This window comes from Somniosus microcephalus, chromosome 13, assembly GCF_052327205.1.
Source record: "Somniosus microcephalus isolate GS21.2 chromosome 13, FLI_Smic_1.0, whole genome shotgun sequence".
Classification (NCBI taxonomy): Eukaryota; Metazoa; Chordata; class Chondrichthyes; order Squaliformes; family Somniosidae; genus Somniosus; species Somniosus microcephalus.
Genome location: NC_140999.1, coordinates 140255808 through 140281617, shown reverse-complemented (window position 1 = coordinate 140281617; position 25810 = coordinate 140255808). Strand labels below are relative to the sequence as shown.

Here is a 25810-nt window from a genome sequence, read left to right as displayed (position 1 = left end):
TAACAATTGACCCAGCATCAATTGCCATTTGTGGAAGAGAGTTCCAAACTTTTACCACTCTTTGTGTGTAGAAGTGTTTCCTAATTTCACTCCTGAAAGGTCTGGCTCTAATTTTTAGACTATGCCCCCTAGTCCTAGAATCCCCAACCAGCAGAAATAGTTTCTCTCTATCGACCCTATCTGTTCCCCTTAATATCCTGAAAACTTCGATCGGATCACCCCTTCACCTTCTAAATTCTGGGGAATACAACCCTAATTTGAGACATAGAAACATAGAAGATAGGAGCAGGAGTAGGCCATTCGGCCCTTCGAGCCTGCTCCGCCATTCAATGTGATCATGGCTGATCATCCAAATTCATGAACGGTGTAATCTAAATACAAGTTTTAGCTCTCTTTACTTCAGATTTATCTATTAAGTACTATAAAAGCCAGTAAAGCATAAATAACAGTCATCGACCCGAAACGTTAACTCTGTTTCTCTCCCCACTGATGCTGCCTGACCTGTTGAGTGTTTCCCAGCATTTTCTGATTTTATTTTAAATAACGGGGAGGTTCAAAATACAATTTGATGCTAAGATAGTTAGGGTATCAGAAGGCTAAGCTTCAATGGGCTAAATGGTCTCTTCTTATCCTTGACTTTTCTTATGTTCTCATTAAGACAAGATTATTTTGACTGGGAAGGACAACAAGCTGACCATTTCACAAATTCTGGTATCAATACTATGACATGTTTTTTTCAAACAGGAAATGTGATTACCACAAGTAAATTAAAGCAGAGGGTTGTCTTTTTCCCCCAGGGCAAGGTGCCCTAACTAATGGCCCAGGTGAATCGTATTGGGGTAGCTTTTCAACCGGGGCGTAAAACTGCCATTGCAGATCGGCCACCAGTTATAGAAAGTGCCCGATTTTCATTTCCATTCTTTTCAATAGAAATGAAAATCAGGCAGATTCTGTAAAGAGCAGCTGATCCACATCACCAGTTTTACGGCCGGGAGGAAAGTCGAAAAGAGAGGCACAGGTCTTCATTGCAAGGCAGGAGTTATCTAAAGATATCAGGTTATCTACAGCCAGTCTGAGCTGGTAACATGATCTCAGCTAAATACTTTGAAGCCATCCCTATGCTCATTTTAAAGGGAAAGTTATTTTACTGAATCGATCGCATAGTCCAAAGTGTTGTGGTTTGAACTGTTGTTTATAGCCAAACTGGAAACAAACACAGATTCAAACCGTTAATGCATCAGGAAACAAATTTTGAAGTTTATGTGTAATTATTCTATATCAAACCTGCACTTTTCAGGTATTAACTATGACTAGTCTGCCAGTGAACTTACACTTTGTTTGATTTTAATACAGGAATGTGTAACATGTAATTAAGTAATCATTCATCAACAGGGGTGCAGTAGTGTAGCGGTTATGTTGCTGGACTAGGAATTTAGAGAACATGAGTTCAAATCCCACCAAGATAGTTTGATAATTTGATTCAGATTTTCAAAAAAATCTGGAAATAAAAAACTGGTGTCAGTGAAAAGTGACCAAACAGCTGTTGGATTGTTGAAAAAACCCAACTGGTTCACTAATGTCCTTTAGGGAAGGAAATCTGCCGTCCTTACCCGGTCTGGCCTATATGTGACTCCAGTCCCACACTCTTAACTGCCCTCAGAAGTGGCCTATCAAGCCACTCAGTAGGGTGACTAGGGGTTGGGCAATAAATACCAGTCTTGACAATGACACCCACATCCCAAGAATGAAAAACAACCTTAGCGACCATCATAAACTAAAAGATTCTTATTTGGGTAGTTGAGAACTTTGTGGAAAAGGATTCAAAATTAATCAGAAGAAAATGTTAACGGCTGTTCAGAATCTCTAAAAGGCTTTAAGTGTTTAGTAGCATCGCTAAACACTTGTACCAGCCTTGCTCTGGACTGGCACTAGGCCAGCATATTCAGGAAGTAAAACTGCTTCATGCAAAGAGATTTGGTTCCTCTATAGAATAATGAGCTCTTCTCATGAGAAGAAATGAAAAACTGCACTTGAACGTGGTGAAAGCAATCCACATCTGAAGATGGGATTCGGAATTCTTGTAGCACAGGCAATTTTAGAGATTACTTCAAAAGTCTTTGCATCTACTTGGAAAGCCAGAGACGCTGCTCTTCATTCAAATCGACCACAAGTGAGCAATTTTTTTTACCTAAAAATATGAATTGGGTAAATAAATATTTAAAACTGTCAGCTAACTCAGCACAAACCTGAAAATGTCTGGTCTATAGCTCAGTTCCAATACGGGGCAGTGCATTTCTCAATTCTTTCTATTGAAAGAAATCTTAACTGGCAAAGTGGAAATGTCACCACCGCCACCTCTATCACTGCTTGTCATGAAAGAAGTGTTCAGCATTATTTCACCTCATTATTTCTAATGAGAGGAACTCATCATTATATAAATGGACTCATCATTACAAGGAAAGAAAAATATTATTTACTTATTAGGATGATGATTGATTCAATTAAGAGCAGACTGAAATATCAAGAGGGTGTTCAAATAAATTAAATCTCAAAGTATGCAGATTAACAATTTCCTCTGTAATCTTAATTTTTCATTAGTTTAATTTTGGTAGAAAATCATTACTTTTTATTATGCACATGCAGGCTGATAGTTCTGGAATGAATTCCTTATTTCTATGGTTCATGCTTCACAAGCACTCAGCAATAACATCCAATGGTTCACAATAGTTTTCACTCTTTTTCTGGCTTTAAGAAAGCAAATTTAAGTCATCTAAAAATGCTTTTATGAAAGCAGAGCAAGCATGACAAACAGACTACTTTACTGGGGAGGCTGATTGAACAGCTCACAAGCAAAGCCATGCTGAATGATTTACAGCCAGCCTCATCCGTGGAAATCAAAAGCAGATTTCATGGGAAGGCATGAAGTATTCTGGGTAAGATTCCTGCAACAGGAAAGCGAGCCAGGCTTTAAAATGCGACTCTCGAAGCCTCATAAGATGTGCACCAGCAAAAGCACATGGTCACCGCACAAGAATCGACACCAAACCCTGTAATCAGTTAGGAGGAATTATTAAAATGATTTTTCATAATCTGAAAATAGGTTGATTTTCTTTTCCAAGTTTCTTTTCACTGAAGTGATGCTATAAGGTTAACATTGCAAGGCTTCCTCCTTAGGCAAAGTCTCACTCAATGAGAAGGTGGATTGAAGAGTTGGGCACAGAGCTTTGTACACTTGATTTACATCGCTCTTGATTTTGTGGGATTTATTTTAAGGACTGGAAAATCATTAGCAACGTGAATCAGATGTGGTGACCTCTATGTCCAAATCTATGACTTGTGCTCCCATCAACCAGAGCTTTGCACGACAAGTGGAGCTTCACAACATTTAGTGTTATAGTCAATGGTCCCTCACTGAATCTGTGTGGGTATCACCTTATACAGCTCTGAACTATGCAGATCAGAAGGTCCCAGCTTTGATTCACACTCTGTGCTGAGTTTGTTGATCTTAACATGGGCAGCAGTTATTGTGCTACAATGAGCCTCAGCACCCTGGGCCAGGGAAGGGAAAAAATAGTCAAAGTTCCTGTTCCTGATCACTACCCAGTGACACCTGCTGGAAAGTGCATGTTTGTAGATGTCAGGTAAAGACAGAATTCAGCTCAAATGTGATATCATCTATGGCTGACGAACAACATTCACCATCTAGGCTCACACTTCAAGAATGGCCAATTGGGTGAAGTTCCAGAGGCCTGAAAGAGTCAACACATTCAGAAGAAAAAGTGGACTTTAAAAATAAACTGTACTGGCATCAAGAATTTGTCTGTGTTGGGAAGCATCAATCTGCAAACACCCTTTTGCTTATTTGTCTTTTCTTTTGTAACGACTTGCCAGAACTACTGGGGGAGGGGAGGGGAGGGGTGTGCTGCAATGTGTAATGACTCTAATAATAGTAGCCATCACCGATGCAAACTTAGTCACTTGGGAACATCTGCCTGCTGTAACAGATATTCTTTCACAAGATTACATCGCTTATGTCTGCAAAGATAATAACAAATAAAGGAGAAATAGTGGCTGTAGGTGAGTAGGGTGTACTAATTACAGCAACTGCTTGAGTAAAGACAACCATACACACCAAACTTAACTTGTCCCATGAGGTAAGTGCTATAGTAGAAATCAGTTTGTGTGGACCAATGATTGCTCATGTCACTTAACAAATCCAGCCTCTTATACATTACTCATAATACTGAGGACCACATCGGTACTTTCTCTTTTACTGACAGGACCTCCGCACTGCCAAAAATAACTTTCTTGCTAAAGAAACCTTCCTTTTGTCAAGGTTGATTTACTCATTCAAAATAAACCAAAAATAACATACTAAAAAAATCAGTGGCATACTATTTTCTTAAAACTGAAGTTAGGTTTAGTGTCACTAATTTATACTTTTTAAGGACTTCTTTCCACAAAATGAAGAAAATCTAAATCCTAGAAAGATATTTAGGAATATTTTGTCCAGATAGCAGAGTAGATGAAATAAAAACCTGACAAGATGACACTGCTGTAACTTGACAGGACTTATGTCAAGCAACCTGCGATCTTATCAGCTCCTATTTAATCCCCTTTGGTCCTTTTAAATATCTACTATTAATGGATGCCGGCTTTGACAGTATATGAATGATTATAATATTTAAAAATACTGTTGGCACCTTGTAATTGGGGGTAAATAAAAGGAGTTGAGCACTTGACAACTGTAGCTCTAGCTTTGCCAATGCTCTGAAAGCTGGCTGGAGTTAAAAGACAGGCTATGCTGGTGCCACGTTGCTGTGTTGTGGTTGTGCTGGGTTGCAACTTGTTGGCCTGTATTACTGCTGACAAAAACTAAAGCCCACTACAGTACCACACGGGTGCTGTTATGAATAGAGATAGCAATATTTTTGACTATTCATAACAGATCATGTTTTGAGATTTATAACAAATCCAATCTAAACATCTCTTCCTATACAATCCAAACTTCTCAAAGTGTCTCTCACATAAAAGAAAAGAAAGAACTTGCATTTACATGGCATTACTCTCTCTACATTACAACAGTGACTACACTTTGTTGGCTGTAAAGTGCTTTGGGACGTCCTGATGTTGTGAAAGGGGCTATATAAATGTGAGTTATTTCATTTTTTCTCTCTTTCAGTACTTGACTCTCGACAGCCAGCTAAAGTAAATACCAAGGGAAATAATTCAGATACTTCAATTGGCCAGTTTTATAAAAAGCAGTTGTGGTAATCCAACCTAGAATCTTACTGTGTGCCAGCCATATCCATTCAGGGGGGAAATTAACTCCAGGCATTTTAAACAGGAAATTCCCAACAACTGTCATTCACATTTCTATTGATGGGCAGCAATAGCTGGCTGTATAATAGTGCTGCATATAATGAGGAGATTCTACATGATACAGGAGAGCTCTCCACATCAAGATGAGAATTTTATTTTTAATGATACTGCATACAATTTCAGCGGCTGCAAGCCGAGAGCTCTTTTTCTTCCTAAACATTTAATTCATTTTTCTCCTTTATACTAACCCTTATGCTACTGAAAAAGCAGAAGCTCCATCGGTTAACAACAAAAATTGGAAGCAGCAGGTTTAAGAGGAAGCCTCACCATCAGTACTTTTATTTCCCCCCCAAAGTGTTAAAAGAATTAAGATGGACTATTAACATCCTGTAAGCAGTTATTGTTTTCTTATTACTGTTTATTTGGAGAGAGAGTTGGAATATTTCAGTTTAAACTGTGGGCTTAGATGAGAAAAGAAAGGCGAACTGGCTGCGATTTCAGAGCCCAGCAGTCTGAGGCAACTGAATTAACGTCAGTAGATACTGTCATTAACCTAGGGATTTCCATTACAACTGCGTATGTTAATTCAGCCCCCTCACACTGATGCACACAGCAAGACCTCTAAGCCAGTTTTCTCAATGAGATCATAAAGCCACACTGTTAAAACAAAATGATGTTAAAATGAATCATAATTAATTCATTGGACTTTTAAAGCCACTGGCCGATCCAGCTCTAAAACGTACAGACCAAAAAGTTTCAGGGTCAATTCCTAGTCTGCTGAGTTACCTGATCTCAGCTTCTGCACCTTTGGGCAAAGAGGAGAGGAAATCAGGTAGATATGTGTCTTTGCAAACATTGTGAATAGGATCGGAGGTCACCTGTCATGCTCTCCACACACAGAGGGCTGAATTTTACCAGCGCTCAGAGTGCGGGTTTGGAGGTGGCTCCGATGTCAAAATCACAAAGATTGACAGCGGGTCGGCATCCCGCTGTAAACACACCTCCTTTAAGTTTCCCAAGTATTGGGTCTGCTCAGGGATATGATTTTGACAGCAGACCCGCCTCCAAACCTGCACGCTGAGCACCGGTAAAATTCAGCCCTTAGTCTTTGTAACTAGAGGGCTAGAATATATTGGGGAGGAAGCTTTGCTGCAGCTATACAAAGCCCTGGTTAGCCCAGCTCTGGGCACCACACCTTAGAAAGGATATATTGACCTTGGAACGAGTGCAGTGCAGATCACTAGAATGTTATCAGGGTTCCAAGGGTTAAATTATGAGGAGAGATTACATAAACTAGGCTTGCATTCCTTGGAATAAATAAGGTTAAGGGGTGATTTGATTAAGGTTTTTAGAATTTTGAAAGGAATTGATAGGGTAGCTACAGAGAAACTTCTTCCACTGGTGGGGCAGCCTAGGACAAGGGAACATAATTGTAAAATCAGAGCCAGGCCATTCAGGAGAGAAGTTGGGAAACACTTCTTCACGCAAAGGGTGGTATAAGTGTGGACCAGGTTGGCACCACCCCACACCAGTGCCATAAAGCATCCCCACAATGCCCAAGCCATTCCTTTCACACTCATCGCCATTGCGGGGGGGGGTGGGGGGCGGTGGACATTATGGGCAGGATTTTCATTGGGCCGTGGAGTTGAGATTGGAGGCGTGTGGGGGGTTAAAATCCCGAAATCAGGGGTCCCAACCCCATCCCGCACCCAACCCGCCTCCATGCCAGTTTCAAAGGAGGCGGGTACCCACCCTGCACTGGGACCCGCCTACCCGAGGCGGGAAGGGATTAGTGCCAATTAACTGCCTGTTAACAGGTAGTTAACAGGCAGTTTTTAGCCTAATCCCTATTTTTAAGGTTGAAGTGTGGGATTCCCGACGGCTCCAAACCATGCCAAGTTAGAGGAGGCGGACCGTCGGGATGAATGGCTTGGAGGGGTCGAGATGTCGGTGTTCAGGTGAGTGATGTGTGCACGAGTGCAAAGGTAAGTGTGTTTGGTGTGTCTAAAGTGTTTAAAGAAGTTTAAATTACCTTTTTTTAACCTTTTCAGCCTTCCTTCCTTTAGGTCTCGGGAGTCCCTCATCTCACCGGCACAGAAAGCAGAATGGCTGTGAACTGTCAAAAGTGACAGCCTTCAGCTTTCTGTGCAGGAGAGATTTCTAACTGAGTCTGTGGAGAAGGACTCAGGTTAGAAGTAAGACTGTCAGTGTTTGACAGCTTCAAACAGCTGTGAAACATTGATATTTCATCTGCCAAAACTTCTTGACAGATGAAATTTCAATCTGTGATGTCACCTGTTGCCGGGTGGCCCTTAATTGGCCTGCTGAGCCCGCTGGGTGGGCTCAACAAGGTCAATCAAGTTAAAATCACGTGGATTGGCCACATCTCGATGGAGGCGGGACTACAACCCCGAAAGTTGTAATCCCGCCTCCTACCTGACTCCTGAATGAAAATCCAGCCCTATGTCTCACCATTCACTGGAACTCACTAAGACACTTTCAAAAGTGCACACAAATCTGTCAAAGAAGGCAAAGAGATGACAATAAGGATTTCAATGGTTGATAACATATTAACAGAAAGTTTACATGACCATTGGCTAAAACATCTAAGTGCCTACACTTGTGTGTTGTTAGTTGGTATAATTGGACAAGGATGAGGGTGAGTGTGAGGGATGGCTAGTGAGATGCGGAAGTGATTTTATATATATATATATATATTTTGAGGGATGGGTGGAGTTGCAAGGTACGTTCATGTGAGTAAGGATGAGCAGGAGTAGGGTAGGGAAGGCAGAGTGATGGGGATGTGATGAGTGGCACAGGAGAATGAGGTTGAGTGTGGTTTTGTAGTAACATTTTGTGATCTACTGTGATCATTGAAATGTTTGCGCGATTGCATCCCTGCTTGTGTCCTCCTGTGCAATGTGCAACCAGGCTGCGTTGGTCTCCTGGGAGGTCTCTTCCACCCATGGGAAGGGAATAGAACCTCCCTGCGTGCTGTGACTCCCTCCATAAGCATATGGAGGGAGTCATGGGAAAACCTGGGTGCAGCTGTGCACCTCTGTGCAGTGACTGTCAGTGTTTGCAGCACTTCAATGCTGTAGAACACTGACAGCACAGATGTCAAAATTAATTTGGACATGGCCCCTTTAAGGAAATCGGCTGATGACGCGTCATCAAATGATGTCATCAAATGACGTCATCAGACCCACTTCCTTTTAATTGGCTGGGAACTTCGCTGGGTGGGCTTAACAAGCCCAGTCAGGGCAAAATCACTTGGATGAGGCGGGATGAAGACGGGTGCGGAGTTTGTGGCCGCTGTCTACTCCGGTCGCACCGGACTCGCCATGGCTGGCGAAATCGCGGCCCAATTGTTTGCTGACACTTGGGCGGAAGTGGGGGGGGAGCAATTGTTGAAGTCAATGAAGTGTAAAATTGGGTGGAGTGTAAAACCAATGTTGCACCCGAATGCGTGGGTTCCCCACCCCTGAGTTGGGTTAAAATTACCCCCCTTTCTGTCTAGGCTTACACATGAAAAATGGCCACTGTGGCGAGGTACAAAAGGACTGCTGGGGCCTGTGGATCCAAGCCACAGCAATAACCAGCACCTTCAGGAGAGAAAGGGAGAAATTGAAAATAAAGTATTAATAATTAATGGTTAATAGAAGTTTATATTCTCTGTTTTATACTGAAAAGCACAGCACTGAAAACCTTTATCAAATTCCCGATCTAATCGTACCAATACAAAATTTCACACATCAGCTAACTAGAGATAAGAACTAGAGCTGAAGATTTAATCAGGCAGGGAGTCTCAGAATGTGTTTACAAAGTTGCAACTCAACTCTGAAGAGATGTGCTGTGAAACTACCCAGAGAAGGCAGTCTCAGACCACTTGGGGTTAACACCATACAAAGAGTATAACTCCACTTGCAGTGTTAAACCATGGTACACAGTGTCGCGGGGGATTAAATGAGTAGACACTGCAGACACTGCTGCCCAATCTCTTTAAGCATTTCAGGTGCAAAGAATGGGTAACAGCTAGTCATTGTAAAGGTGGTACTGCTTGGTTGGAACTGATAGCTTCTGGTCTCAGACCAGTGCTGATCCAGAATCAGGATTCTAAACTTGGCCAGTTCAACCATCCCCACCTCCAGTATGCAGTCCTGTGGGCCAGGATTTCCTGTCTAAGGGTGACTGGAAAGTGTTCCAGTTCGTTCATTAAGGCTAAATGCACAACAACTCTGCCAGTAAATGATCAGGTGTAATGTTCTGCTCCACTGTATCTACTCTGCTTCTAACAGTCCTAAAACAAAATCCCAGTCGCTATTTCCTGTCATCTATACTTAAATCGTCTTTCTAAATTTGAGCAACGTGACTTATTTTGCTAGTTACAAAATACAGCCAAATGCCAACAAAAGAGATATTGTCTTTTCCAGCTGTTGCTTGTTACACTGATTGAAAACATTCTTTGTACAGAACTAGTGTCAAATACAACCAGGTTCTATTTACCAACCAGAGATATGCCAATGGGAGAATGGAAAACAAACAGACCATAAAGAACCTCCGCTAATTAATTTCTTAAAAAATAATAACTATTCCCTTCACTCGTGCTATAGGGTATCTTTCTCATGAATATGACCTTAATATGTTTCAATTTAATTTTGAAACATCGAGTCATATACTATTAATATGCCTGATCTGGCCAGCTTACGTGGTCATTCAAGGTCAGGTACTGTGACAGATTCAGTAGCAAGTCTATTGTGTACCATATGCTGTCATAGGAACAGGATCAAATTGCTGGGAGGGAAGGGCATGAAAAGACAGCTGCCTCCAATTCAAAGTGCCATGCCGCTTTGTGCTTTTTACAAAAAAAGTACACTGTAGGCAACCAAAAACAAGAGTTTCTTTTTATATACAAGAAAAATAAAGAGTCTTTTTCTTGGCCAACTCGTGCAGAAACCCATCACTCTGCTTAACAGCCTCTGGACTGAACTAATGAAAAATCCACAGAGGTAGAGCTTCCATTTGACTGATGGGGACTGTGCATTTTCTCCATAGGAACATATCACTTACCTGAACCAAGAAATTTAAGTGAAATTAGTAAGAATTATGATTTAGGGACCCCAATATGTGAACGGATACTGTTGATGTTTCATCAACTAAAATCATGGGGCTTACAAGAAGGCTTGTAAGCTTTACACTCTTTATCCAGTATTTCCCCCTACTCTGCCCAGTTCCCCTAGAATGATCCAGCTTATGAACATCTCCACAAGTCATTCCGGAGTGGACCAGCCAAAGGACATAATTGAGTAGTGCAGGAAAGAATGCACCAGTATTCCTCAGACTACGCCACAAAGCATCTTCTGTACTTTGCAGAGCAGTTCAGTGCAGCTTCTTTGACCCCAAGAGCTGAAGCTACTCCAAGTTCAGCACCCACAACTGGAAGCAAGCAGGCAGGAAATGACAGATTACAAGTTACTGCTTCATTGCATAAGATAAACACTCGTGATCTGTATTACCTTCCATGTGGAAAAATTATGGTCTGTAATTTTATTAAAACAATAACTTAAAGTGATTTCTAACAAATGCTTTAAGCTGCATTTGGGCTTCGATTACCCCACACAGGAGAGGCAGTAGAAAACATTTTAGAGTTTGCAAGTTGCCCCATTATAAGCCACATCTAATGTTATTTTCCTATTCATTTTTACTTATAATTCAAAATCAGGTAAAGTAGCAGGAAAGTGCTTGCATGTTAGTCCCTGGTACTACAGGTAGCCAAAAGAATGTAAGGGTAGGAAGCCTGGATGGAAATTCTACAAAGCCTTTATTTGTGACTATTAATTAAGGACAGTGGTACTAACAGGCAATTTTCACCTTCAGTAGCATAAGGCAGTTCTGGAGGTGCTTTCATCTAACAAGTACATGAGCGGGTGCATAAAATATTTCTGGAGCATAAAGTTTAGGCCATTAAGTCTACACTCTAGCACAGCGCCAGTGGCCTGTAATGGTGAAGGCAAAGTTCCATCCATTTTCTACATGTATTGGAAGATAACAATTCAACTGGCATCACACTTTCCCTCAGTATTCACTTAATGTGAAAAACATATGGAGAAGCCAACAACAATTGCATTTAAATAACACCTTTAACATAGACAGATATCCCAAAGTGTTTCACAGAAAGTATCATTAAAAACAGATGCTGGCCCAAAGAAGGGGGTATTAGGAAGTGTGACCAAAAGCTGGGTGAAAGAAGAGGGTTTTAAGGAGGGTCCTAAAGGATGAGAGGGAGCTGGAAAGTCTGCATGAATCAAGACGTCAATGATGCAAGGAAGAGGAACTTGGCTCCTCTTCTAATGATTTGGCAGCAGATCGGAAATACTGTCTTACTCTTAGATTAAACAGACATTTTATTTGGAGCCCAAATTGGCCACAAGGCTCCAATCTACCAAACGCAACAATGCCACTATGACTGAAAGTTTAAATCTGAGTCATTTATATTTTACCATGGCTGTGATGAGTTTAATTATTTCCCTTTTGGGTTTTTATCAAGTGTGTAGATGCATGTCTCTCAAGTCCTGTGCTTGCACTGCTGACCTTTGAGAGAGAGAGAGAGAGAACAAATACAAACAAAATGCAATAAAACTTTGGATTGGACCAGTATGAACAAAATCCCCCAGTGCCTCCAAAATAAAAACAGAGAAAGCTCAGTTTTAATATTTGTGCTACTCTCTCTTTCAATGTGCATACAAATATGTTGTAAGTGTAGCAGAGCTAAAGATCAAAGGAAGACACATATTAATACTTAATTAGATACACAAATCAAAAAAGTTCTATGGCAAAAAGTTCTCTTTCAATTTATATTTTTGATGAATTCATGTTCTTAATAAGGAGAGATGTCAGTACTGGGGAATGGAACATTTTCCCATTTTTAGTACCCAAAGTCTACATTGAACACTCCCAGGTCAGACATAGTATGGTCCAGATACAAAGTAAAGTTCCTGTACTGTGCCCCAACAATTGACCACAATCCTAATCTCAGAAAAAAAAATCTCCTTACCATGTCAATATGAAATTTAGTCTTGCACATTAAATGTCAGATTAGCAGTGCAGTAGCAGAAATACATTATCTTTAACAAATTGATTAATACGTTTGGGTGAAACAAAGTCATTAACCGTTTAAACAAGTTAACAACTTTGTTAACATAGTGAACAGAGAAGATCATCCAAATGAGTCAACCAGTTCATTCAAAATAGTGCAAAGTGAAAGTGGGTTGAGACTGACAGATACAGTTCATGTCGGACCCTTAGAGCCAGCAGGCAGGAGGCTTTCATTTCATCAGTCTGCTGGATTCAAGCCAAAGTGCCACATGTAAAAGGGCAGTGTGCTAACTCACAACAACAGTAGCAAGCCATTGTCCAACTGGTCCTGCTTATGAATAAATACTTTATAAGATATATATAATAGCAATACTTTGACTAAAATAATATTCTTACACTGCTTTCATGTTGTTCTCTGGCAGAAGCGGGATTTCTAAAACCTTGGTATTTCCACAGATTTTCTCATAGCTGGTGGTCGAGACTGTCTTGCCGGTGATGCGATGGACTTGATAGAAGGCATGTGGTCTCAGTAGCCGCTCATCTGCTGTTCCAATAAATATGTGCAGGCTCAAAGGCTTGTTTTCCATGTAGCCGTGGAGCTGGCAAGAGACAAGACAACTTATGTGGAAGCTCTCAAGACAAGGCTTACATTAAATCCTTTAGGATGCTGCACATGTAGGTAAAGATAGGCTACAACAGTTTTGAATCACAGTTTAATGAGCACTCCTAAGCTTGTTATTGCTTTTAAAACAACAGGGACTTTCTCAATTAGCTTATACAGTCTGTATTTAAACGCCGTCACAAGCAGAATGGGCACAACATGTTCTTGCATGTCATAGCCTCCTTAAAGTACTGTTGTGGTGTATTTAATAAAATGCACTAAATGCGTCAGTGCACATTTTTATTAATAGGGTCACTGCAAGGCCCTGCAGCACTTTCAAAAGCTGTAGTCACCTTCAGTCTAAAGGTATTCGATTTTCCGTTAAGTATTGCACTCTTAATCCGGCTGGTGTCATATGCAAATTGCTTTCAGGTGTACCCCACCACAAGTAGAATGGAGATAAATAGAGTGGCATTGGTCAACAAAATTAACACTTTCAATATCCTTTTAGGTTTCAGCAATAAGGGCAAATATTCTGATTTGTTTTCATATGTCAACTGAATTTATTTAGGTAGCTCTAGGGCATGGGGCTTAAATTCAAACTTTGAACACTCAGGAGTTCAGCTGCAATCCAGATGGTTAAATCTTAATAGATTATATTTCTGGTGATCCAAACTTTAATTTAACAGGCCTGAAGACATTGAGAAAACACAAACTCTAATTTAAGGTTCAGCTTCGGAGCACCTGCGTAAATCTGAAGCAAAAGTGAAGTTTTACCTGCTCATTTCCTCTATCAACACCATAGAGAGAATGCTAAAGCACAGAAGCAGGTCACTTGGCCCATCAAGTCTGCACTGATGAGTTTTTCCTCATGAGCCACAAAATTTATTCCACTCTCTTGCTTGTTCTCCATATCCCTTAAGCAACTATCAAATTCTCTTTTAAAAGAATTTAGAGACTTTGGCCTAGAAATTCATTGCCCTTAGCACCGATTTTGCGGCGCTAGAGGGCCTAGCGCTGCAATTGGCGCCGGTTCCTAAATTGCCTGGGGCCCTTCCGCGGCGGTAGACCGGTAGCGCTGCGCCGGCACCGATGACGTCATCGGTGTGCGCAGCGTCCCGGTTGCCGTGGTAACCCGGCCCCAAGCCGAAATTCAGTTGCGCCCGCCTCGCCCGTGGCAGGCGCATCTAAGACTCTGGCAACAGAGTCTTCCCCCAGTGTGCGCCGGCGCATAAAGGTGGAGCGGCGGCCGGCCGCGTTCCCGGCGGCCGCCTGCCCGCACCTCCCTTCCCGGACTCCTGCATTCCCCCCCCGCGGCCCTGATCAGTGTCTCATGCGAGCCCGGCACTTCCCCGAGGTGCCGGGCTCAGATGTCGGGTCAATCCGCCGGACAGTTGTCGGCTGCAGGTAGCTCCTCCTTAACAGGAGGAGGAGGCCTGCAGTTCCCCCGCCTGCCGCACCGCATCGGGTGCCGCAGCGGGGGATTAGCGCCGGGAAACCCAAGTTCACGCCCGTTTTGAGGCGCTAAAGGAGGGTTTTAGCACCCGCCGCCGCCTGGGCCCGGCGCACCCGAATTTTCGTCGGGCGCTGCCGCATTACCGCTGGCGCAAACTTTCTGGCGCTACAGCCCTGGCAAGACCAGAACCCAATTTCTAGGCCTCTGTTTCAACAGCAATTTGTGACAAATTCTAACCATCCTCTAAGTCATTTTTTTCCAACTCCCATGTGGCCAGGTCTTCTTTTCTAACCTATTAGTGATGCTGTATCTAATATACTCAGAATCTGCCATTTATTCAGTATTTGCCTTTCTTTTACAAAAGCAAAATACTGCGGATGCTGGAAATCTGAAATAAAAACAGAAAATGCTGGAAATACTCAGCAGGTCAGGCAGCATCTGTGGAGAGAGAAACAGAGTTAACGTTTCAGGTCGATGACCTTTCGTCAGAACTTTGTCTTTCTTTTAATTCATTCTCAGGATATGGTCATCGGTGGAAAGGCTGATATTTATTGCCCATCCCAAGGTGACCTGAATTTGTTGGGGCTGGTGGGCTTTCTTTGTAGCAACTTGAGTGGCTTGCTAGGCCACTTCAGACGACAGTTAAGATTCAACCACATTGGTGTGGAACTGAGGTCACATATAGACCAGACCAGGTAAGGACGACTAATTTCCTTCTCTAAAAGACTTCAGTGAATCAGTTGGGTCTTTACGAAAATCCGACAGCTTCGTGGCCACTTTTTCATTTCCAGCTTTTCATTTCCAGATTGTTTTAAAAAAACTGAATTCAAATTCTCAAACTACCATAGTGGGATTTAAACAATATTTAATTTGTCAACAGATGCCACTCAATTTTGTCACCATTTGAGAGGCAAATCACAGCTTTGTAGTGTTCAGCTGTACAATCAAATAATCAAAGTAAATATGGGGATAATTTTTCAAGTCTGCCCTGTTGGTGAGGAGTCCTGCCCACTGGCAGCATATATCACACCATTAATGGTTGGAAAATCACAAGCAGTGTATGCCCAGATATTCCAATATGTACTGTTAATCATACAAAAATAAAGAAAGCAAAGAGCGATTTCAGTACAGCACTTCCAAATTTAGCAGAGATTGATTTTGTCTTGTTGGCCTACACCAGCTAGGTTATAAAAATAGAACCTGGGAGCTATCCAAATCATTTTAGACATGCAACATGTCTCTTCCAGGGGCCTCTCAATTAATTTCTGATGATAGTGAATAGCAATGATTATTGTTGTTGTTGTTGTGGTAATGGCAGGTTGCTACATCCATTCACCATCTAACTTTGAAATACTGCAAGTATTAAATGCGCACAGCTCAAATAAAAATGTAAAAGCCTGTGGCATTTTCAGTCAATGCTGCTCAGATTCTGCTGAGGTGGTCATATAGATTTAACAAAGCAAATAGTCCCTCTTTTAACAATATGACTGTGCAATATTGGAATCACTATTGCCCAAAGCCCCACTCATATGATGCATATTTTTTTGAAATCGTAGGATCTAACAGCTGATTTTCCGCAGGACTTAACAAAATGAATTAAGCCGTTACTGTGGAGATCAAGAAAATGTAGGTAAAATTTTACCAAAGGTCAGACTTTTTAGAAATTTTTGGTAAAATGGTTTAAAAATAAATACTGAATGAATGGGAGTACTGGGGGATAGAAAAAGTTACATACATCTATAGATCACTGGGACTGCTCTATGTCTTTAAATGCCTGCTGATTTATTGGAGAAGTTTCAGGGAAGAGGGACTAGATTAATTCTGAAACATAAGGCATCATATTATAAAGAGAACTGTGAAGTGAACTTTTTTTCTTTGGAGAGAACAGGATTTAGAGGAACCTGATTCATCTCGGCCTCCTCCTGAGGTCCCCACCATCACAGGTGCCAGTCTTCAGCCAATTCGATTCACTCCACATGATATCAGAAAACGGCAGAGCGCACTGGATACAGCAAAGGCTATGGCCCCCAATAACATCTCAGCTATAGTGCTGAAGACTTGTGCTACAGAACTAGGTGCACCTCTAGCCAAGCTGTTCCAGTACAGCTACAACACTGGCATCTACCCGACAAAGTGGAAAATTGCCCAGATATGTCCTTTCCAAAAAAACAGAACAAATCCGATCCGGCCAATTACTGCCCCATCGGCCTACTCTCAATCAACAGCAAAGTGATTGAAGGGGTTGTCGACAGTGCTATCAAGTGGCATTCACTCACCAATAACCTGCTCACTGATGCTCAGTTTGGGTTTTGCCAGGACTACTTGACTCCAGACTTCCGTACAGCCTTGGTCCAAGCATGGACAACATTGCTGATTTCCAGGGGTGAGGTGAAAGTGACTGCCATTGACATCAAGGCAGCATTTGACCGAGTGTGGCATCAAGGAGCCCTAATATAATGGAAGTCAATGGGAATCGGGGGAAGACTCAGCACTGGCTGGAGTCATAACTAGCAAAGGAAGATGGTTGTGGTTGTTGGAGGCCAATCATCTCAGCCCCAGGACATTGCTGCAGGAGTTCCTCAGGGCAGTTTCCTAGACCCAACCATCTTCAGCTGCTTCATCAACGACCTTCCATCCATCATAAGATCAGAAGTGGGGCTGATCACTGATGATTGCACAGTGTTCAGATCCATTCGCTACTCCTCAGATAATGAAGCAGTCCGTGCCCTCACGCAGCAAGACCTGAACAGCATTCAGGCTTGGGCTGATAATTGGCAAGTAGCATTCACGCCACAAGTGGCAGATGGAATTTAATACAGAGAAGTGTGAGGTGATGCATTTTGGCAGAAGGAACAGGGATGGGAATATATACAATGGCACAGTTTTAAAGAGTGTGCAGGAACAGAGGGACCTGTGAGTTAATGTGCATAGGTCCCTGAAGTTGGCAGGACATATTGAGAGAGTAGTTAACAAAGCATATGGGATCTTCGGCTTCATAAATAGAGGTATTGGGCAGGATTTTTATTGGGCCGTGGAGGCGGGATTGGAGGCGTGTGGGGGGTTAAAATCCCGAAATCGGGGGGGGGCACGAACCCATCCCACCCCCAACCCGCCTCCATGCCAGTTTCAAAGGAGGCGGGTACCCGACCCGCACTGGGACCCGCCTCCCCGAGGCGGGAAGGGGATTAGTGCGAATTAACTGCCTGTTAACAGGTAGTTAACAGGCAGTTTTTAGCCTAATCCCTATTTTCATTGGTGAAATGTGGGATTCCCGACGGCTCCAAACTACGGCAGGTTAGCGAGGCAGGCCGTCGGGATGAAGGGCTTGGAGGGGTCGAGATGTCCGGTGTTCAGGTGAGTAATGGGTGCATGAGTGCAGAGGTAAGTGTGTTTGGTGTGTTTAAAGAAATTTTACTTACCTTTACAGCCTTCCTTCCTTCAGGTCGTGGGAGTCCCTCATCTCACCGGCACAGAAAGCAGAATGGCCGCGAGCTGTCAAAAATTGCAGCATTCAGCTTTCTGTTCCAGGGAGATCTCTAAATCATCCTGAGAGGAAGGAATTAACTTAGTGTACAGATTGTCAGTGTTTGACAGCTTCAAACAGCTGTCGAATGCTGATATTTCATCTGTCAAAAGGTCTTGACAGATGAAATGTCAATCTGTGACATCACCTGTTGCCGGGTGGCCCTTAATTGGCCTGCTGAGCCCGCTGGGTGGGCTCAACAAGGTCAATCAAGTCAAAATCGCGTGGGTTGGCTACAAAAGTTGTAGTCCCGCCTCCTACCCACCTCCTCAATGAAAGTCCAGCCCATTGAGTACAAAAGTAGAGAAGTTATGCTGAACCTTTATAAAGCGCTGGTTAGGCTTCAACTGTAGTATTGCATCCAGTTCTGGTCACCACACTTTAGGAAGGATGTGAAGGCCTTTGAGAGGGTGCAGAGGAGATTTACCAGAATGGTTCTGGTGATGGGGGATCTTAGCTACAAGAACAGGTTGAAGAAGCTGGATTTGTTTTCATTAGAGCAAAGGAGGTTGAGGGGTGTTTTGATAGAGGTGTACAAGATTATGGCGGGTTTGGATAGGTTAGACAGGGAAAAGCTGTTCCCACTAGTTGATGGTACAAGGACTAGGGGACACAGATTTAAGGTTTTGGGCAAGAGATACAGGGGGGACGTGAGGGAAATCTTTTTTACGCAGCGAGTGGTGAGGACCTGGAAATCGCTGCCGATGGAAGTGGTGGAATCGGAGACACTAATGTTTTCAAGGGGAGACTGGATAGGCACTTGAGGGAAATAAACTTGCAGGGCTACGGGAATAGAGCGGGGGAATGGGATTGACTGGATTGCTCTACAGAGAGCTGGCACAGACTCGATTGGCCGAATGGCCTTCTTCTGTGCCATTATGACTCTATGACACACAAGCGCCAGGCAATGACCATCTCCAACAAGAAGGATTTACCATTAGCATTTAATGTGGCATCAAGGAGCCCTAGTAAAACTGAAGTCAATGGGAATCGGGGGAAAACTCTCCACTGGCTGGCGTCATACCTAGCACAAAGGAAGATGGTTGTGGCAATTGAAGGTCAATCATCACAGCCCCAAGACATCGCTGCAGGAGTTCCTCAGGGCAGTGTCCTAGGCCCAACCATCTTCAGCTGCTTCATCAATGACCTTCCCTCCAACATAAGGTCAGAAATGGGGATGTTCGCTGATGACTGCACAGTGTTCAGTGCCATTCACAACTCCTCAGATAATGAAGCAGTCCATGCCCGCATGCAACGAGACCTGGACGACGTTCAGGCTTGGGCTGATAAGTGGCAGATAACATTCACGCCACAGAAGTGCCAGGCAATGACTATCTCCAACAAGCGAGAGTCTAACCACCGCCCCTTGACATTCAATGGCATTACCATTGCCGAATCCCCCACCATCAACATCCTGGGGGTCACCATTGACCAGAAACTTAATTGGACCAGCCACATAAATAGTGGCAACAAGAGCATGTCAGAGGCTAGGTATTCTGCGGCGAGTGTCTCACCTCCTGAGTCCCCTATGCCTTTCCACCATCCACCAAGTAAGGAGTGTGATGGAATACTCTCCACTTGCCTGGATGAGTGCAGCTCCAACAGCACTCAAGAAGCTTGACACCATCCAGGACAAAGCAGCCCGCTTGATTGGCACCCCATCTACCACCTTAAACATTCACTCCCTCCACCACCAGTGTACCGTGGCTGCAGTGTGTACCATCTACAAGATGCACTGCAGCAACTCACCAAGTCTTCTTCGACAGCACCTCCCAAACCCGCGACCTCTTCCACCTAGAAGGACAAGGGCAGTAGGTGCATGGGAACTCCACCACCTCCAAGTTCCCCTCCAAGTCACACACCATCCTGACTTGGATGTATATCGCTGTTCCTTCATCGTCGCTGGGTCAAAATCCTGGAACTCCCTACCTAACAGCACTATAGAGTTGCTGACATCCCCCAGAGGCTGCTTGCCCTGTGGTTGGATTAAACATTGGTTGTTTGCCTCATTGGAAGTGGCCCCACCACTGCCAGATATTCATCCTTAGTTCCGAGGGACTGCCTAAGAAGAAACAGTAGGAGTATGTGTGTGTGTGTGTGTGTGTGTGTGTGTGTGTGTGTGTGTGTGTGTGTGTGTGTGTGCTACGTCGATGTAGCAGAGCCTGGTCTCCAATCGTCTTCGATCCCTTGCCATTGGACCAAGACCTTGCTCTGTCAAGCCCGCGTGGTAGTTGGTGTGCAACGGCCACCCCACGTTAAAAGAATTTACGCACAGGCATCTTCCACCCTTAAAATGAAGTTTGTGACCTGGAACGTCAGGACCCTCATGGACACCCACAATGCACTCATCAGTCACCTGAGAACTCATTTTTAGTGTGGAAGCAAGTCATCCTCAGTTCCGAGGGACTGCCCAAGAAGAAGAAGAGGAGGACCTTCAACACACGGACTGCAGCGGTTCAAGAACGCGGCTCACCACCACCTTCTCAAGGGCAATTAGGGATGGGCAATAAATGCTGGCCTTGCCAGCGACGCCCACATCCCATGAACGAATAAAAAAAAACCTGGTGTAATGAGTCTCTGCCCCTATTTTTCCCCTCTTCCCTGCATGTAGAGTGTGGCAATTCCCCAGGAGCAGAGCAGAGGAAAATCTCCCTCATATGTCTACTTTAAATCCAAGGGGCCTACACTGCACTATAAATCTGTGTACAATGGATTGCAGTAAGGTACTATGAACTCAGTTGGCAGAAAACAAGTTGTAGGTGCCTGTGACATAAATTAGACATGTTCTGCCTGAATGTTGATTTTTAATGATTATCTCTTGCAAACCCAATCATTGTGAAGGTAGTTCAACAAGCAGCTAAGCCAAAATCTTGTACCAAGACAGTCCTGATACAATTTTGCGAGGTTTGTTGTTGTGGTTTCTTTGGTAACAGATTTGCAAGACAGCCTAACACACAATTTTGAAATATATACACTTTGAGATTGACTCATTTTATATTTGATTGCTAGTTCACTGTTAAATTTGAGATGCCGCATATTCAAAATCCAGGATTCCCTGGTCATTTTTTTATTATTATGGGATATAAAAGTGCAATTCTGGTCAACAAGGGGGCTGTTAGAAAATCCTTTGAGAAAGACAGCTCTTGAAATCTTGAAGGAGGCAAGAGGCTGTTTGAAAATCTAAGAGAAAGGTTGCTATTCCTAAAGGATAAATAGTATGTGTAATTAAAGTAATTAAAAAAGACTAGATTAGTTCTTAGCATTGCAATCTTTTATTATTTTGTCTAGATGAGAAGTTAGATAACAGACTTCCTATTGTAAATTTATAAGTGTTATTCAATTGATCATTTAATTAATTAGTTTCACTGTAAAACATTTAAACAATATCTCACGTGATGCTTTGCCACTTTCAAAGACTGAAGTGGGTTTTTATGGAGATACAAGATAGTCCATTGCCTAAAGTAATTTCCAAACAGAGTTTGCTGTTCATTTCCTTATGCATATTCCCAAAAGCCTGCCTACAATTATTGTTTCCCTCTAAATGTGCAAACATTAATTAACCCATCTTTTTCCAAAACCTTTATTTTCAAACCATTCTTATGGTATTCCATCAAGTAATTTATTGGCTTCTAATGCCCAAACTTCTAATTAAAGAATTGGACATGACTGTATGAGGTTTAATAGAATCCAGAGAATAATTCAACAATAATTGAAATTATATAGAATCATAGATAGTACAGCACAGAAGGAGGCCATTCGGCCCATCGAGCCTGCGCCGGCTCTTTCGAAGAGCAATCCAGTTAGTCCCACTCCCCTCACTCTTTCGCTATATCCCTGCAATTTAATTTCCTCCAAGGTATTTCTCCAATTCCCTTTTGAAAGCTACTATTGAATCTATTTCCACCACCTTATCAGGCAGTGCATTCCAAATCCTAACCACTCGTTGTTTAAAAAAGTTTTCCCTCATGTCGCCTCTGGTTCTTTTGCCAATCACCTTAAATCGTCACTCAAAGGGTTGTCGGTGGATAGGCAATGGCAAACATTCAAAGACCACATGGATGAACTACAGAATTTGTTCATCCCAGTTTGGCATAAAAATAAAACAAAAAAGGTGACTCAACCGTGGCTAACAAGTGAAATTAGGGATAGCATAAGATCCAAGGAGAGGACATATAAATTGGCCAGAAAAAGCAGTAAACCTGAGGATTGGGAGCAGTTTAGGCTTCAACAAAGGAGGACAAAGGGATTAATTAAGGAAGGGAAAATAGAATATGAGAGTAAGCTTTCAGGGAACATAAAAACTGACTGTAAAAGCTTTTATAGATATGTGAAGAGAAAAAGATTGGTGAAGTCAAGCGTAGGTCCCTTGCAGTCAGAATCAGGGGAATTTATAATGGGGAACAAAGAAATGGCTGACCAATTAAATACATATTTTGGTTCTGTCTTCACAAAGGAGGACACAAATAACCTCCCAGAGATGTCGGGGAACATAGGGTCTGATGAAAGGGAGGAACTGAAAGAAATCAGTATTTGTAGGGAAATGGTGTTAGGAAAATTGATGGGATTGAAGGCCGATAAATCCCCAGGGCCTGATAATCTACATCCTAGGGTACTTAAGGAAGTGGCGCTAGAAATAGTAGATGCATTGCTGATCATCTTCCAACATTCGATGGAATCTGGAACAGTACCCATGGATGGAGGGTAGCTAATGTTACCCCACTATTCAAAAAAGGTGGTAGAGAGAAAACGGGGAATTATAGACCAGTGAGCCTGACATCAGTAGTGGGGAAAATGCTAGAGTCCATTATAAAAGATGTAATAGCAGAGCACTTGGAAAACACTGACAGGATCGGACAAAGTCAACATGGATTTACAAAAGGTAACTCGTGCTTGACTAATCTACTGGAATTTTTTGAGGATGTAACTGGTAAAATAGATATGGGAGAACCAGTGGATGTGGTGTATTTGGACTTTCAGAAGGCTTTCGATAAGGTCCCGCATAAGAGATTAGCGTGTAAAGTTAAGGCACATGGGATTGGGGGCAAGGTATTGACTTGGATAGAGAACTGGTTGGCAGACAGAAAGCAAAGAGTTGGAATAAACAGGTCTTTTTCCGATTGGCAGGCAGTGACTAGTGGGGTACCGCAGGGATCGGTCCTTGGACCCCAGCTATTCACAATATATATTAATGATCTAGACAAGGGAACTAGATGTAATATCTCCAAATTTGCAGATGACACAAAGCTGAGTGAGCATGTGTGCTGTGAGGAGGATGCTGAGAAACTCCAGGATGATTTGGACAGGTTGGGTGATTGGGCAAAAGAATGGCAGATGCAATATAACGTGGATAAATGTGAGGTTATCCACTTTGGTGGCAAAAACAGGAAGGCAGATTATTATCTGAATGGCAATAGATTGGGAGAAGGGGAAGGGCAACGAGACCTGGGTGTCCTTGTGCACCAGTCGCTGAAGGTAAGCATGCAGGTGCAGCAGGCGGTTAAGAAGGCAAATGGTATGTTGACCTTCGTAGCAAGAGGGTTTGAGTACAGGAACAAGGATGTCTTGCTGCAGTTATACAGGGCCTTGGTGAGACCACATCTTGAGTATTGTGTGCAGTTTTGGTCGCCTTATCTGAGGAAGGATGTTCTTGCCATGGAAGGAGTTCAGTGAAGATTCACCAGGCTGATACATGGGATGGCAGGAATGACGTATGAGGAGAGATTGGGTCGATTGGGCTTGTACTCGCTGGAGTTTAGAAGAATGAGAGGGGATTTCATTGAAACTTATAAAATTCTGACAGGACTGGACAGACTAGATGCAGGAAGGATGTTCCCGATGGTCGGGGAGTCCAGAACCAGGGGTCACAGTCTAAGGATAAGGGGTAGGCCATTTAGGACAGAAATGAGGAGGAATTTCTTCACCCAGAGAGTGGTGAACCTGTGGAATTCTCTACCACAGAAGGCAGTAGAGGCCAATACATTAAATATATTCAAGAAGGAGTTGGATATATTTCTTAAGACTAAAGGGATCAAGGGGTATGGGGAGAAAGCAGGGACCGGGTACTGAATTTGGATGAGCAGCCATGATCGCATTGAATGACGGAGCAGGCTCGAGGGGCCGAATGGCCTACTCCTGCTCCTATCTTCTATGTTTCTATCTGTGCCCCCTGGTTACTGACCCTTCAGCCATTGGAAATGGTTTCTCTTTATTTACTCTATCTAAAGTCTTCATGACTTAAACTCTATCAAACTTCCTCTTAGTCTTCTCTGCTCTAAGGAGAACAACCCCAAATTCTCCAGTCTATCCACGTAACTGTAATCCCTCATCCCTGGAATCATTCTAGTAAATCTCTTCTGTACTCTCTCCAAATTGTTCACATCCTTCCTAAAGTGTGGTGCCCAGAACTGGACACAATACTCCAGCTGGAGCCGAACTAGTGTTTTTTATATATCATAACTTCTTGGCTTTTGTATTCTGTGCCTCTATTTATGAAGCCCAAGATCTCATATGCTTTATTAACTGCTTTGTTAACCTGTCCTGCCAACTTCAAAGATTTGTGCACAAACACCCCCAGATGTCGAGCTTCTTGAGTGTTGTTGGAGCTGCACTCATCCAGGCAAGTGGACAATATTCCATCACATTCATAACTTGTGCCTTGTAGATGGTGGAAAGGCTTTGGGGAGTCAGGAGGTGAGACACTCGCCACAGAATACCTAGCCTCTGACCTGCTCTTGTAGCCACAGTATTTTTGTGGCTGGTCCAGTTAAGTTTCTGGTCAATGGTGACCGCCAGGATATTGATGGTGGGGGATTCTGCGATGGTAATGCCGTTGAATGTCAAGGGGCGGTGGTTAGATGCTCGCTTATTAGAGATAGTCATTGCCTGGCACTTGTGTGGCACGAATGTTACTTGCCACTTATCAGCCCAAGCCTGACTGTCATCCAGGTATTGCTGCAGGCAGGCACGGACTGCTTCATTATCTGAGGAGTTGCGAATGGCGCTGAACACTGTGCAGTCTTCAACAAACATCCCCATTTCTGACCTTATGTTAGAGGGAAGGTCATTGATGAAGCAGCTGAAGATGGTTGGGCCTAGGACACTGCCTTGGGGAACTCCTGCAGCAATGTCCTGGGGTTGTGATGATTGACCTCCAACCGCCACAACCATCTTCCTTTGTGCTAGATATGACTCCAGCCAGTGGAGAGTTTCCCCTTGATTCCCATTGACTTCAGTTTTACTAAGGCTCCTTGATACCACACTTGGTCAAATGCTTCCTTGATGTCAAGGGCAGCCACTCTCACCTCACCTCTGTAATTCAGCTCCTTTGTCTATGTTTGGACCAAGGCTGTAATGAGCTCTGGAGCCAAGTGGTCCTGGCGGAACCCAAACTGGGCATCAGCGAGCATGTTATTGGTGAGTAGGTGTTGCTTGATAGCACTGTCAACGACACCTTCCATCACTTTGCTGATGATTGAGAGTAGACTGATGGGGTCGGATTGGCTGGATTGAATTTGTCCTGCTTTTTGTGGACAGGACATACCTGGGCAGTTTTCCACATTGTTGGATAGATGCCAGTGTTGTAGCTGTACTGTAATAGCTTCGCTGGAGGCGCAGCTAGTTCTGGAGCACAAGGCTTCAGCACGATAGCTGGGATATTGTCAGGGCCCATAGCCTTTGCTGTATCAGTGTGCTCTGCCGTTTCTTGATGTCACGTGGAGTGAATTGAATTGGCTGAAGACTGGCTTCTGTGATGGCGGGGACCTCAGGAGGAGGCTGATATGAATCATCCACTCTGCACTTCTGGTTGAAGATG

At 43.2% G+C, this 25810-nt stretch overlaps 1 protein-coding gene across 3 annotated transcripts in view; it reads right to left on the bottom strand.

Moving 5' to 3' along the window:
- The window catches only part of LOC147108617 (nuclear factor of activated T-cells, cytoplasmic 2-like), a 184110-nt gene that overhangs the window by 137724 nt on the left and 20576 nt on the right, over window positions 1-25810 (bottom strand). For all 3 annotated transcript variants that reach the window (XM_086005303.1, XM_086005304.1, XM_086005305.1), the window contains exon 4: window positions 12814-13016. In XM_086005303.1, the coding sequence (XP_085861429.1) occupies window positions 12814-13016 (203 nt within the window). The remainder of the gene's footprint in view (window positions 1-12813; window positions 13017-25810) is intronic.